Below are 16,067 nucleotides of genomic sequence, written 5' to 3'. Positions count from 1 at the left end.
AAACATTTATGTAAAAAAAAAAGAATAAATTGTTAAGAATATCCAAATATATTCCAGGATTTTTTTTTACACTTCAAGACATTATTCAAGACTCACATTAATATATCAAAATCACACAGCTTCTTCTGATGAGGAAAGATGGTGTGACACTGTAGCTTTTTCTCATAACAAGTTCATAATAGTCTCCTACATTGCAGCGGCCTCATTTCTCTGGTCAGAATGTGATAGAAAAATAACAATGATAAAAAGGTTATTTGCCAGGCTCGGTCATGATGGAACATGCGCTACATCATATCAGGACGAGTGAATCATGCTCACTGATATTTGATTTTTAATAAAGGAGCAATATTGGCAGCCTGGTAACACAAGGTGATGTCTTGTGGATTAATAATGATTGGATAGTCCTGCTGAAGAATAATGATCAGATCAAACTAAAAATGTGCCGATACACTTCATACTTTTATTTCTTGAAATTTAACTCAAAATAAGAGAAGGATTTCTGTAGACTACACAGATTAGATTGGCGATTGCTTTCCAAACACTTCAGAGAATATCTTGTGAGTTTAATTACACTTTTAGATCATCTTTAAAAGTCATCTTCTTGCGGATTGATTGGAGAGATATAATTTGATTTGAGATTTGGAGTGATTAGTTGTGCACCTGAATGTCTCAAGTTTTATTTAGCCATTTAACAGTCACAGTGTTACATCTTTAATTAAAACATCCAGGTGCTAAAGTCCACAGGCTCATGTACAGATTTATAAATACTTTTGGGCTTGAAACTGTCAAAAAACTTAACTTCACCCTCTTGAGAACCATCGGTTCAAATTTTGGCACACAAAACAGTTTGAATCCAAATTGGCTAAAATACACCCAGTTCCTGTTACATGCGATTTTACTTATGCCATTTGTAAATATCTAAGTTACATTTTGGATTTCATTTTTTGCAGAAAATATATTTCATCTTTACCCTCTTTCAGTTGAGTAACCAAGAAACATATGGTCCGATTTGACAGTTTTCTAAATGTTAGTTATGCAGAGCACAGTTATGCAGTTACTTTTAGTATTTCATTTACAACCATCGACCATCAATCATCAAAATATGTCTGAAGAAAATAGGAATGTGCTCCCATTTGCTCCTCTGGCCTAAAGTGAAGCAATCTTAAACTGCAACATTTTGGATATTTTTTTTCCAAACTATCTTTTTTATCTAATAGTTTGTGCAATGAGTCCACCAGTGTGCTGCAAATGTGTGTTAGTGCAGCAGTGGAACCTTGTTGCGTTTCTGATTGAGTGGAGAATCACACTCATTAATTATCTTGCATTAATTCTCTGCCGGGCCGACAAGAATAGAATTATGAGCGAACACTTGAGATGAAATATTGGCCCACATTTGTCCATTAAAGACAGGAAAACCTTCAGTGTCCTTATGCGGGCTGCAGCTTCCAGGGCAGAGAGGCAAAACCAATCAGGAGCACATGTCAGAGAGACCCGACATTTATCTGCGCCCCTCCCCTAAACTTGTTCCTATAATTAATGCCACGGCTGCTGCTAAATGTCAATTTGTGCTCTTGTGCCCAGTAGGTTCCTGTGTGCAGATAGAGTCCACGCACTAGAATGGGCTTGTGTAGATGATAGCACGGAGCTCATTACTAGCCTCATTTATCAGTCCCTCTGTCCCTCCTCTACAGCTGAACGAGTTGTTCCGGAAGTCCGACGTGCGTAAGGACTTCATGAGCGTGCGCGTGAGGAACCTGGCTCCTAGCAAGTCCATCCTGGCATTTGTGGAGGCTCACTTCAAACCAGGCAAGAGACTCTTCACAATATGATCATTCATTCAAATATGAATTCATACTACTCTGCTTTGTGAAAGTCACGTAACATCTCTTAAGGTTTTCTGGATCTGATGAATAGCTTGAAAGTCTAATCATTTTCATGTCTTTCCAAATTGCACACAAAAGAAACACTGCTGCACAACCATTTTCAATAATAGATTTCCATGACAATAGCAGATTTCCAAGTATCTCTAAATCCCCGTGTTTTTGTTTATATTCTGATGCAAATCGACAAGCAAGACTTCTCTATTATGGAGAAATCTCATTCAGACCATTGTGCAGAGCATTGTGTACTGTTCTAGCGTAAAGTTTATTTCTGCACTGCATTGTATGAATGTATAGTGCTTGAGATTTGAAGTGAACCTAGCGTAATCTAGCATTCATTCAAAAGTACTCTGATAATATGGTATGATATGCATCTCTATGGACATTCTGAATAGTAATGCAAAGTTTCTTGACGTTCGATGCTGAGCTCATTTGCACATTATTGTTGTGTTCCATACAACTAGATTAATTCTATTTAGTTCTATTTGTTTTTTTCTATGTTTAATACAGTTTATGTTTGCCACACTTTATTTTACACTACAGTCAATACTCCATTAACTACAATTGACAACACGGTAATGTAATCTGGACATTCCAACCCTGTGCTCTTACAGTTATAAAAATGAACAACAATCACAACTGAACCTGGGTTGCCAGTGCCTTAACTTGCAGATAGAGGACACATACAAGTTGGCCATGATATGTCCAATGTTTGTGTAATCAAGAATAAATCAACATTACAGTTAGTAGTAAAAGTTAAATCTGATTTGAACATGGTTACCTCGTATCTGAAGACACAGGTAGGTCAAGTTTATGAAATTTTAAATAAAAATCTTACGTAAATGCATGTGATTGTTATTGTGTATATTGTAAGGCCTATCATTTTCATCTAAAATTAACAAGAAAAGGCCAAATGAGCAGCACAAACCGAACACTACTATTTCATCATTTTCTTTAGCCTGACAAATTCCCCAGAAAAATTCCTTCCATTACCTGCCATAAGCACAGCCTCCTCTTTGTTTCCCCTTTATGATCGTCATTTAGTGTCCTTGGTCCCCACATCTCGTCTATGGTCAGTAAAGTGAACATCTGCGCCGCGTGTTATGAGAGACATTCATCTGGAAAAAGACGGCCAAGTGGCGGCTGGAGGACAAGGAGCCCCCGGAGAGCCCCCACCTGTCACACACACACACTCATTCTCATACATCCTGAAGGCTTGCTGAAAGAAGGAACTGTCCGCTGTTTCCTCTGCACTTCTCCTCGGAGACCTGGTTGTGAGCATGTCTTCGTTTGTTTACAGGCACCAAGCATACAGTGGAGGACATCGAGAAAGCTCTGCTCAAACAGCTCAAGGCCACCAGGGAAACTAGCATTGCCGTGAAGAAGCCAGAAGATCAGAACATTCAATTTAATTACAGTAAGACATTCAGGGACACAGTACAGTAGGGATTTACAAAAAATATGGGGTGGTTTTGATACCATCTGCAAGTTTATCGTGTAGCTCACCTGGCCTTTGTTCAGGCTCAGCTGTGGTCTCTTGTCTTCCTCTGTCAGGCCAAAGCTGGCACACTATCAGACTGCAGTAACATAGATCATCTAGTGGTGATATGTGAGAATACAACAGGGGTGGGTTAGCCAGTCTAATTAAAGATGGTACCTTTAAGTTTTTAACTTAATGTTCAATATATAAATCTCTAACTTCCAAGACAGATTAACCAATAAGCTCAAGGAACAGAACTATGAACCTGTGTTAAATTCTTATATTTGCATACTATTTAATTAAAACTGATGCCATAAAATTGAGTGTAGCACGTGTCTGTTAATATGTTTCCTTTTATCTGTTAGTAAAAGCATATAAATATAGCAGTTAACCGTTGCAGTATCATTAACCTAACACTAACCGCTATAAATTATCTCACTTTAACACATTAAATCCAAATTCTCCTGTGTGCTTGCAGGCCTCCCGTCCATCCCCTTCTTTACCACCACTACAACCACCACAGCCTCGGTAACCACCCCCGCCCCCACCACCACCACCAGGCCTCCCCCCACCTCTGCCTATGTGACGCGCCGCCCGCCTGGCACCACCCGCAGGCCATTCAGCACCAGGCGCACAACCACAGCACAACCAGCTACTACTACTGCTCATGTTACTACCACCGCTATGCCCCCCACTACCACCACTCTCCCAGGCACCACCAGGAGCTTAGGCAAGGACCGGAGCCACCACATCACCGGGAAGCCCTGTGACTCCCACCCCTGTCTGCACGGAGGCACCTGTGAGGACCAGGGAGCAGAGTTCACCTGTAAATGTCCTGCAGGCAGAGGGGGCGCGGTCTGTGAGAAAGGTGAGTCAAAACGGTAGAGCAGAGGCATGTAGCGAGGGAGATACCTAATTAGACTCTTCTTCAGCCGCCTACATTGAAAGAGCATAGTACAACCTGTTATAGCCAACATGAAAATACTACATTATTGAGAAAGAAGAATTATATCGAGATAATTATTCTAAATATTCTTTTTAAGTCATTTTGCATTTAACTTCCTGATTATCAGATATAATTTTCACTACATAATCCACTCGACTAAATTGGATTTTAAATGGATGTGCAAATGTGCAGTGTGACCTCACACATATTTTGGCCCCTCCACAAATTATATTTAACTTATAAATAAAATTATGAGATAAAAATATATCAAAAAGGTTGAAGGCTTTTCTACATGTAATAATCAAACCATTTCTTCCAAATGATGGAAGAAATTGCCTGTAATTTGGGACAAGTGCCTACTTGAACCAGAGGTTGAATCACTCAAATTTGCATGTAATATTCAGCAAAGTCTCTTTCTTCTGAAATAACTCCACTTTCACTAGAAAACACTCTAGTCTGTCAACACAGTGAGAGAATCACACCAAAATATAATTGGGTAAACTTTACTTAACCTTATTATTATACCCGTCTTCAGTGTCTTCTGAGTCATGAGTGTTAGCTATGGTTCACTGCTTAGGGGGTGTACAGCTAGCTCTAATTTCAGTTAAATTTTCTTCTTGTGAAAATCGAGAAAATGAGCTCCAATTGGGCTTTGAAACCAGTGAACCAAACAGTTGTGAATTATATAGTCTCCGCACAAGGCTGACAATGGCTGTAAAACTACTGAAAGAGCTTTAGGCGCTCCAATTCCACTCAGCTACATAGCTTTTCTGTAATGGCTGCTAACCATTAAAAGCTGCTGTATATACTGTATTTGGATAATGGCACTGTATGTAGTATAACACTATTGGACAAGAAATCCTGCCAAAGCAAAGAAGAAATACAGTGTGTTTCGACAGTATAGTGAGAGGAAAATAGACTTCTGAGTAAAATGTGATTACATGAGATGGATTTGCTGGCCCATTTGTACTGACCTATTTCGTGTCCATGTTCAGATTAAATTAATGTATTATTATTATTAATGGTATGACTATTACAAGTGTCCAGTGAAGTACGTGGGACACACTAATATCTGTTATTGCATGGGTTGTAGTAGCATAATTTTGTGCAGTTTAGTTTTCATAGTTTAGTTTTTTTTTTATATTAATTATTATTATAAACATATTAAGGTGTAATCAAGGCCAGCATGTCTCCCTTTGTCTGCACTTCAATCTTCCGTGATGTATTACAGATGACAGTGTCAATTTTACAACACTGAGTTTAATCACCTTCCCTATAAATCCTATAAATTGTGGAAAAGTTGTAACTGTTTTGTCCCTTCCCTCTTACCATACACATTTTTAGCTCTGTGAACCCATCTTACAGCTTTCTCCCACAATAACTGGCATTAATTAGTTTGATGAGGATTACCTGGTGAGTTTTGCAGTGAAGCTGAGGCTGCAGTGAAGGCTGAGTAAACCAAACTGCAGATCCAGATCCATCTTCGACAAAGAGCTCATCAGCTGCCAGCTGCCGGAGCTCCTCTCCGGGATGGGCACACGGGGGAAATAATACATCATAATCATAATTGTGAAGTGGTCAAAAAATAATAAAAGGATCCGTGGTGAAGATGTCTGTTAGCTCTCTCCACTGTAGCCTCTGGGACTCTTGATAAACTTGTCACATCTTGTCACGTCTTCTCAGATTTAATTGGAGCTGACGGTGACAAAAATATTTACATGCTTCTCTGCAAAGATATTGCCATTCCCACAAGTGTTTACACAAGTGGTTTAAACGTTAAAGCTTTTTAAGGTGTTGTCTAGTAATGTGTGGTATTGAAAAATAATTTATTACTCTGTGTCCTTCATTCACCTTTAGTCATGTTTCTACATTTCCTTAAAGATCCTATATTACGCAAAATTGACTCTTGTGATCTTTAAGCCATGTCCCTAATTATGCAGGCTTTGTGTGTTAAACATGCAAGAATGAAACAAAAAACAACATTGTAACATAGATTAGAAAATGGGATATTATGGGCCCTTTAAGGCAAAAACTTTGAATAATTAACATATAATGTCTTTACATCAAAATTACAATTAATTGTCAGATATTAGTACCTTTATTTCCAACAAAAAATACTTATCAACGTTATTCAAGTCACCCAGACATGTTTTCTCTGGTGGAGGGTCCATCTTAAATTAGAGACATTTATGCTTCCAAATAAAAATACTTGGAAGCATGTTCTTGTTTCCATGGAGACTGATAAATTGTATGCCATTTTTTTGTGAACTTTCCTGGCACAACAACAACATCTCCATTGAGAATAGAAGGTTTTGGTCCGTTCACCAACAAACCTTCATAGTGCCTCTTTAACCATTTCGCGTTTACTACAGCCATAGTAACAGTGATGACAATGTAAGACTTCTTCTTTTTCCAGTTATCAAATATTTCCTCCCATCCTTCGGCGGAGAGTCATACTTGGCCTTCCAAACCATGAGCGCTTACCATACGGTGCGCATCGCCATGGAGTTCAGAACATCCGAAATGACAGGAATCCTGCTTTACAACGGACAAGACGGGAAGAAGGACTTCATCTCCCTCGCCCTGGTCAATGGTCGAGTGGAGCTAAGGTGAGAGAGAGGGAACAATCCAAACATATTTAATACTATCCACAAGGGAACTAGGCCATTTTAGCTGCGACTGCAAGAGGAAGGAGATAAGAGTAAAACAAATGGTGAGCGCTCAGCATAATGAGGCAAATAATTACACAGAGTCAACATGTTTAAAATAGAAGCAGCAGGAAATAAATCAGATCCAGACGTCAGGGTTGAACTCAGACGTTGGGCTCTATACAGATGGTGCCGACATGTGCTGCAGCGTCGACCATTACACCTCATTACATCATATATTTACACAAGCAAGTACGTAAACACATAAACAAGCATGTCATTAAAGATATCCATCGGAAGAGTATTCAAATATGTATGAGCTGCATTTTGAAAGCTCGGAGTTGTAAAAGTTAATGGTGTTTTTCTCATGTTCGTGGCTCGATTGGAAAAAAAAAAAAGATTTACGTCTCGCAGTACAAAACTTTCTTAACTTTTGCATCCAAAAATATGCTTTCTGCAATACATAGCCGTAGCTGTGAACTTGTTTGTCACATCAATAGAAAAATACACATTTTAGCTATGTGTGAAAAAATATTGTTTGTCAAAAAGGCAGATTTTCTACAGCCAATTCAGTTCAACTTTAAATAGCTGTATTCACATAACATGACATTTTACACCAGTTATTCACCCTCTGAGATACTGAATATAATAATTAGCAAAGTCTGCGACCAACTCACTACTCAGTAACTTGTCCCAGTTTCATTTATTTTAGGTGGTATATTTAGACCTGTCATAATAACACATTTTGAAGCACGGTATATTGCTACAGAGAAATATTGCGATAAATCATGACATTAAAACTACTTAATGTCACTAACTAAGATTTAAATAATGCGAGATAATCCCAGTAAAGCATTTTTAAATACTGTTTCATTAAAATGCATGAGCTGCAACAAATACGTAACAGAATGTACCAATAATAAGCCATAAAAGGGCAAATTCACCCCTCTACAGCTCAAAACTTATCGTATTACAACAAAAATACCCAAAATCTTTCCACTTTTACAAAAAAAAGTACTCAGGGTAAACATTGACGCCCAGCATATATTGTCTCATGATATGCGTAGGTAAATTACATAGCCAAGAAAGTTGTATTACTACAAAAAAAGCCTGCTCAGATTGTATGCACTCATCCCTCACAGTGGAATTGTATGCTTAAAATCATGAGGGAAAAGAGCGAAAAAACAAATTAACCTAGCCGCTCTACGCCTGTTACGGGACTTCTCTTATCTCCTGGGTGCTGTATCACATCCTGACCCCTCCTCAGACTTGCTCAGACCTGCTCCGAGCCAGGTTACATTTCTAAATACAGCTTGAAATCAATCGCGGATTCAGGGAGATCATTAGCAATTTGTGCTTTTTTAGATAAAGCTCGTTTTCAGTTCCAGAAATACCGCTGTTGGATCACCACCCACCGCTTCACAAATCCAAGACATGGAGGGAAGAACTAATTATTTGTGGCAGATAATTGCTCTCAATGCTAGCTGTGTGGGTCGCATACGGCAATACTTTTTTTCTGTGAGATGTGTCCTCTTTCCTCATTTGATAAAACGCTAAATTAAAAAGTGCAAAAGACGTATCTAAGTGAGTAGCTCTTAGTTTAGAAGGTACCTCCGTTCTTTCATCACTGTCGTATTGAGCAATGCGAGCGGATTTTTGCAGTCATTAGGCACTGTGAGATAAGGAACAAACATCTTGTGCTAAAAACCCTGGCTGCTGTAAATTGATATGAAAGTGAGGCACTCTAATTATTTCTCACTTTGACTCAGTACATATATTTTGTCCTATAACTGGATTTTTTGTTCTACTATATATTTTATAACAAGATAAACCAAAGCACCAAGCACCAAAGCAGTCCAAAATGTATGCGGTACAACTAGTCAAGTTTTACACGCGCAGTAGTAGTTAAGCAAAAGACAAGAAGTGGTAAAAAATACTAGATAATATAATTGTTCATGTTTTATTTCACTTTTTTTTACACTATATTAAAAACATAATAAACTTTAAGATGACATCACAACATTCTACAGGCCAGTAATGTTTATAGATGGAGGAGAGGGGTAACATAGAAGTTTTACGATCCAGTCACTAATAGAAATCATCAAGTTCAACATTTCGGAATTTACTTTTTGGATATTTCAAAGGAAAGTGCGGTGTAATTAACAGGGAAAATTGACTCTGGAAGTATGAAATCATCACATAACACCACCAATAGTTTCAAATTTCTCTACCCACATCTGCATAATGAAATCGTGTGACGTGCATTGTATCTGCTTCTAGGTTCAACACAGGCTCTGGTACAGGCACTCTGGTCAGTAAGGTGCAGGTGGAGCAGGGCCGGTGGCATCAGCTGGTGGTGACCCGTAACCGCCGTAACGCCATGTTGAGTGTGGACAGTGAGGACCACGTGGAGGGAGAGAGCCCACGCGGCACAGACGGGCTCAACCTGGACACCAACCTGTTCATTGGAGGAGTGCCTTTGGACATGAAACAAGAGTAAGACCCAGATTATAGAGATGCACAACATTATAGTTTAGCTGATGCAGTATCCAAATACAAGATATGGCTGGTAAAGATGAATATTACATTAAAGGAACTAGTATGCAATTTTTCAGAGCTTTCTACCATGTTATAACATTGTTTCTTCATCAAAAACATACCTGATGCGATTTTATATGTCATCTATGCATGTTTGAGTACTTCAGCAGTGTCTCCCGGGCCCTATTTGAACTCTTCTTACGGTTAGCTGTAAAATGCTCTTCCCACAAGCCTAAATCATCCATGCTCCCACATGACAATTCTTCATAAATATACAAAAGCATGATAGAAAACAATGCACTACAGTTTTACAAACCTGATGCGATGTGCAGTAGTTTAACTAGAGGAACGCCTGCCGATTGTAATGTGATTGTTGAGAGCGTGATGTTAATCAGGTTTAATACCTTGTTTTCAGCAAATTTAGCATTTTGAAAACAATAAAAGGTAACATGGTGATCTAAATATGATATATGTTAGCAGTTAATACCCAATAAAAGGAAAAAAGCCCCTGTTTAAACTTTTTGTCTAGAGTTTCAAGCTAAATTTTTCTGAAAATTTTAATCTAAACGTTGTCAAAACTTAATTATAACATAAACAAACAACATGACCAATGTTTTTGTAACTAAGACTAAATCAGAATTACAATTGTTGTCAGTAAAAGCTATATTTGATTATATTTGAACATGTCTACCTAATTTGGGGATATAGATGTTGACAGATATGGATACGTGTTTACGAAATTTTAAATCTAAACCGTACATACTGCCCCCTTAAATATAGTAATTATATTGTTATTTCATTGTTATATTGTTATTGCATATTGCATTTTTTCCTCATACTGTGGAGCTCTGAATGAGATCACAACTAATTATACTGTGGCCAACCCCTACTAACCCCTACCAACTCCATACAACTATAAATGGTCACTTTCACCATCCCCTTGTTTTTTTCCAGTGTGAAGGAGAGGACCGGAGTGGACACAGGTCTGGTGGGCTGTATTCGCCTGCTGGACGTAAACAACAGGGTGCTGAACCTGCAGGAGAACGGAGGTGACAGTCTGTTTGGCAGTGGAGTGGGAGAGTGTGGGAACAACCCCTGTGTGCCCAACCCCTGCAGAAACGGAGCTGCCTGCCAGGTCAAAGAGGCGGAGATGTTCCACTGCAGATGTACAAGGGGTTTCTGGGGTAAGCCACAACAACTACCTACATTTTTGAACAAATACATACCACTTCAAATATGAATAGATCAATGTTTCTCTTTTACCTTCAAATGTGTTTTTGCCTTACCCCCTGGGCAACTAAATCCTTTTCTACATAATAACCATTTAATTCTACAAATAAAGGAGCACTATGTAACTTTTCTAGAGGTGGGTCCGCTACCTGTTTGTCTCTGTCCAGATGGTATTACTTTGTCCTGAATGTTCCACAGCATGGCATTAACTTAGGTATTAACTATAGAACAAGTGGACTAAGGAACTGTGACGTCACCCATAGCGTTTGGCTCCAGTCAAATGAAAGTCATTGAGACTTGCAGTTATAGGGACGAATTTGGAGCCAAGTTCCGTGTTAGGAATTCTGTCCGTGAGTATCATAACAACCAAAGAGGCAATCCAGAGCAGGCTGTTGAAGGTAACAGCCCTTCTCGCCCACACTGTTGGCTTAGCAGGGAACGGACACTTAGCGTTAGTAACGGGTTTGATTGACAGTGTTGCTAACGGGAACAACCTCTGGGAAAGTGCCTGATTTGTCTTTTATTAATGCTCATATCTTGATTTACAAACACAGTATCAAAATTAAAATACCAGGATGTAGAGTTGTTTAATATGAACATTTTAAGATCAAAATGACGAGCCTGACAACAGCAGTTATGGAGAGAGGGGCATCAGTGTTCTAATGTAAAGTGAATAGGTCCATTTATATATACAGTCTATGATATTAACTAAGAAAAGTTATTAGTTGATTAGTTAGTGCTCATTTAAGTGACTGGATTTCTCTTCAGTCACAATTCATCAGTTCTACCCTCTGGAACTGCTGATTACAAATTAATTACTATAGCTGGTCAATCTCTCTTTACTGGGAAGAAAACATTGTAATTATTGGAAACCTAGTTGGATAGGTGAAATTGCACTCTTGGTTTGTTGATGAGAGTCTGATTGTTCACAACTGAGCACTCTGGCGAGCTGTAAAATCTATACTAAATAAAATGTAATTTGTGTCCAGAGAAATGCTTTAATACCAAAAATGTGTTTGTTTCCAAACTCTTCTGCTCTTTCTCCAGTATTCAGTGTGGTCATGACAGCCTCATTTCACACTGCAGCTCTAGTCCCCAGCAGGGGCGCTTCCAGTCATTTTGTAAACACCATCAAATCTGTGTTCCGAAAATAACAAAAATATCGCAAAACTATGTTCTAGTTTGACCCACTTCATTGTTCAATATTCACATTTTATTTTCAAGCCATATTGTGTTTTATAACTTTCTGGCTTAAATATTGAGTTGTTTGATTCTCACATCTGGCAGCACAGTGACTCTTTACAAAAACTTTCCTGGCTAAATTTTAGAAGACACTATAACTTTTTCGGGGTGCGCTCGGTTAAGAAGCCATTAAGAAAAGGCTTGACTCTGAAGAAGCATTGCGGTGATCAAAGCTTCTTGGCACCAGGCACAGGAATGAATGGAGATAATGAGAATTGGACAGACGCCCGCAGGCTCTTAATTTAGTCATTTTATAAAGTGGCCAGGACAGGCACTGTGGCTGATGGGAAGCTACAGACGACAGAGGGGGGGTGAGCGAAGGTGGGGGTAGACATGTCGGGACAGTATTTTGGATTAGAGTGAGGGAATAAAAACGTGTTAGTTCTGTGAGCTCAGCGGGACAGGCTTCATTAAAGGCCCTGAGTGCCGCAGTAATGACAGCAGTGTTCAGACGGGCCCAGGCGCAGGGCAAAGAACGTGACTGCACAACAGGATGCTCTGCTCACTTTAATATTTACATATCCTATTAGAAAATGGCCTGTTTCAAAGGGATAACTGCTGTGAAAAACAGAATTAGGTGTAAAAGCTCTTGTATTTCTTTTGTGTTTGTCCAGGTCCAACCTGCGCTGATGTCCATGACCCCTGTGAGCCCAACAGGTGCCACCCATCATCCCAGTGCCAGCCCCAGCCCGAGGGAGGGTACAAGTGTGAATGCCCCATGGGCCGAGAGGGCAAGCACTGTGAGAAAGGTCGGCCTAGCATCACTTATACTTACAATTCTCTGCTGTCATTGGTAGAGCTCCAGTCAAGAGCTTTGTCCTCTAGGCCATTAGGTCTGGTTATTTCAGACTTCTGATTTGTACTTTTCCATTTTATCCCTTACTTCTGTTTCCTGCACCTTGTGACGTGTCTCCTCCCTGAGTGTTGTGTAAATCAAAGTGAGGCTGTTGGAGGCTAAAATGGGAGTTTGTTGCTTTGCTGTGCAGCAGAATGATTGGCCCCGTCGGGCCGTTCAGCCTGGTCTTGGCTAGGCTTGTTAGCCGCGGCTGTCCGCCTACAGGTGCAGTGTTCAAACATGTTGCCGCTCAGATCGTCATGGCAGAGTGGGCTCAGGGCTGTGAAAACACCAGGCCTTTTGAAGTTTATCATTAGAGCTTCTGGCATTGTCGTATTTCTTGCCATCCTTTGTTACCATCCTGCTTGTCAGTGGAGATGTGATGTGATGAGCTGAGCTGACTTGTGACTGAGTTCAAATGAGGGGCTGAGTCTTATTCCCTCTCACCCTTGTGAGTAACTGTGTTTAACAGTGTGTTAGTGGAAAGGAGTGGAAACACACAGGACTATCCTCCTCCAGTTCTAGTTAGCAGGTGATTAAAATAAATTGACATGAGCTAAAATCAATGTGGTGTGAGTGTAAGTGTCTCCTTTTCCAAAAGGCTATTTTTTTCTCCAAATCAATGAGATGACTAATCGCATCAGTCCTGCTGCCCAGGGTGATTTATGTGTGCGTCAGTCAGGCCAGTGTCAGCTGTAGACAGGCCTCTGATAAGGCTCTGCTAACTCAGAGCCACTCATCTGTAGGCTGCAGGTGCACCCCACTATCTCTATCACTCTACCCTCCTCTAATATTCTTCATCAAGGACCTTACTCAAGGATGGAACAGTACTATTGAATGGCCTACTTAGCTCGGTGCTTTTGGCCAGTGCTAGGAAAAATCATTACAGTTTAGTGATTAAAGAGCAGCCTTGAAAATGCTACTGATGTTTAAATTTCAGCTTTTTTTCTTATTTAAAATGCAGCATTAATCTGAGAAACAGTTTCTGTGTGTGAGCATACTTAATTGGGCCTTTAGCTGCCTCCTCACAGCCTCTTCTCATTGGATTGTTTCTATAGTAAGTGCTAATTATCCTACATTATTGTTATATAAACACAATTAAAATCAAGCGATCCGGATGGGATGGCTATAAAGTTTAATTTGAAAACTTTCTCTGATCCGACATGCATGATGGGGGATTTTCCTGGTCATTGGGATCCTTGCTGACTTATTGATCCCGGAGAGCCCAGAGTCATAGTGTGGAAAAGTCCCTCCACAACCCTATTCCCAGCAGCTCCATTATTCTAGCCCACTTCACTTTAGCACATTCCCTTCTATTTTCCCCTCTTCTCTGTGGTGCGTGCCATCATCATTAACAGTCTCCCGCACAATAGCTAATTAGCTTTCTCATCTCCGTCTGCCTTTCCCCATCCTGATGTGGCTCAGCTAATCTCAGCCAATTACAAATACTACAACTTTCCCTGCCAGATCAAAAGGTGTTAGCCTGTTTCAACCTGGGATTATACTACATACTCCAATTTAAAGATACTTGCAAAAACAACCAAATATAGGTGAGATTTGGATTGTTGCGTTCTATTTATGAAAAAGATAATAATTTGATGATGCAATTATGAATATGATAGTAGCATGTAAAACTGTATACTAGTATTAATAGTATAGATTTAATTAAGTACAACTTATCTGACATTGAGCTCAATAGTGGGCAACAAAGAGGAAAGGAAAACACATACAGTATATATTATTTAAAAACAACTTTTTTTAGGCATTGCTGAGGTTAATAAGCTCTGACCTAATGACCATAACATGATGTATATTCAATAAAAATAAATTGAAATGCAGCAAACTGTTTTATAACTTTGTGTATTATAAACTTTCAGAAATATATTTATAATGAAATGTGTTATTATGGTGATGAGTTTCCTGCTCTCAGTATTTGATTTGTCTATGGGAAAAGGAATGAATATTTTACTTCCAGAATATGCTCATTCTATTAATATTTCCTCTGTATGGCTATGACTACATGAATCCAGTTTCATTCTTGAAATCTATTTATTTCTGTTACACATTTAGTGTCACATTTGTGCAGTTGAGGTTTATACAAACACATAGCTTTGGGTGATATTTCTTGTCAAGCCACTTGTTAGAATGATGGCACTGTGCCTCCTCTAATCACTGCACAAGCCAAAAGTAAAGGAATACCAGGGCATAGAGATGTAGAACCGTCAGAGAGACATGAATTTGCAGAAAAGGCCCTGCCATAACACAATGGAGGTATTATTTCATGGGTCCCAGTTGTGGTGTTAAACTCCACACTGCCGCAGAGCCTCTTTGTGAGTCTTAGGTGCCTGTGTAATCAGGCTGACATAAGAATTTCTCATTTTTGTGTTTGAATTTCTATCACGGGGAAGTTTAAATCCCACAGGCTACAAGAGAACAAATCTATCTTTTTTACATAATGGTGACAGCTCCACACTGATCCATTGAGTGACAAGTCTGCACTTTATCCCTGGCTGCTAAAATCGTTTTTAGAAAAAAGCTATGTATTTTAGTCCTTCACTTGTGTCTTGGTCTTCTACTCTACAAAAACTAATTTTAAAAAGCTAACTCTTTTGCTGGAAAATATATCTGCCAGTGATGATATATAGTACATTTAACGCAAGTCAAAATGCTGGTACTGACTACACATTTTTTGTTTTTGTTCTGGTAGTGTCAGAGCGACGGGGAGCTTACATGCCGCTGTTCAGTGGGGACTCGTTCCTAGAGCTGAAGGGGCTGCATCTCTACGGGCACGATCTGCGGTGAGTCTCTGCTGGAAGCTAACACTGGAGATGATGGTGTTTTCACAAGCCTAAGGCTGCGCTTCCACTTTACACTCCAACTGAATCGACAATGAGGGTTACACAAATAACATCAGGCCTCTAGGATGCAAAATATGTACTCCTGCTAGTCTCTGGAACAGAAAGACAAAGTGCACTAAAAATCCATCGCTTGTGGTCTGTTTGCAGTCAAAAGGTCAGCATGACTGTGGTGCTCATGGCCAATGACTCCAATGGTGTGATCTTCTACAATGGCCAGAAGTCCGACGGCAAAGGAGACTTCATCTCTCTGGCCCTGAACAATGGCATCCTTGAGTTTCGCTACGACCTGGGCAAAGGGCCTGCCACCATCAGGTCAGTGCACTACAGGGCTTTCCATAATATGCTAACTAGGAGGGTGGATTATGAAGTGTGTCCATTCAATATGAAATGTTATGTGCACTGTTACCCTT

The 16,067-nt window shown here is 39.6% G+C and overlaps 1 protein-coding gene across 5 annotated transcripts in view; it reads left to right on the top strand.

Annotated features, from left to right (window-relative positions):
• The window catches only part of agrn (agrin), a 362,945-nt gene that overhangs the window by 322,660 nt on the left and 24,218 nt on the right, over window positions 1-16,067 (top strand). For all 5 annotated transcript variants that reach the window (XM_055222859.1, XM_055222858.1, XM_055222857.1 and 2 more), the window contains 9 exons: window positions 1,692-1,806; window positions 3,181-3,297; window positions 3,839-4,228; window positions 6,723-6,915; window positions 9,235-9,450; window positions 10,447-10,676; window positions 12,579-12,713; window positions 15,507-15,597; window positions 15,805-15,969. In XM_055222859.1, coding sequence (XP_055078834.1) covers window positions 1,692-1,806; window positions 3,181-3,297; window positions 3,839-4,228; window positions 6,723-6,915; window positions 9,235-9,450; window positions 10,447-10,676; window positions 12,579-12,713; window positions 15,507-15,597; window positions 15,805-15,969 — 1,652 coding nt within the window. The remainder of the gene's footprint in view (window positions 1-1,691; window positions 1,807-3,180; window positions 3,298-3,838; window positions 4,229-6,722; window positions 6,916-9,234; window positions 9,451-10,446; window positions 10,677-12,578; window positions 12,714-15,506; window positions 15,598-15,804; window positions 15,970-16,067) is intronic.

This window comes from Periophthalmus magnuspinnatus, chromosome 7 (assembly GCF_009829125.3).
Source record: "Periophthalmus magnuspinnatus isolate fPerMag1 chromosome 7, fPerMag1.2.pri, whole genome shotgun sequence".
NCBI classification, from domain to species: Eukaryota; Metazoa; Chordata; class Actinopteri; order Gobiiformes; family Gobiidae; genus Periophthalmus; species Periophthalmus magnuspinnatus.
The sequence above is the reverse complement of the archived record's forward strand: the minus strand, read 5'-3'. Positions and strand labels throughout refer to the sequence as shown.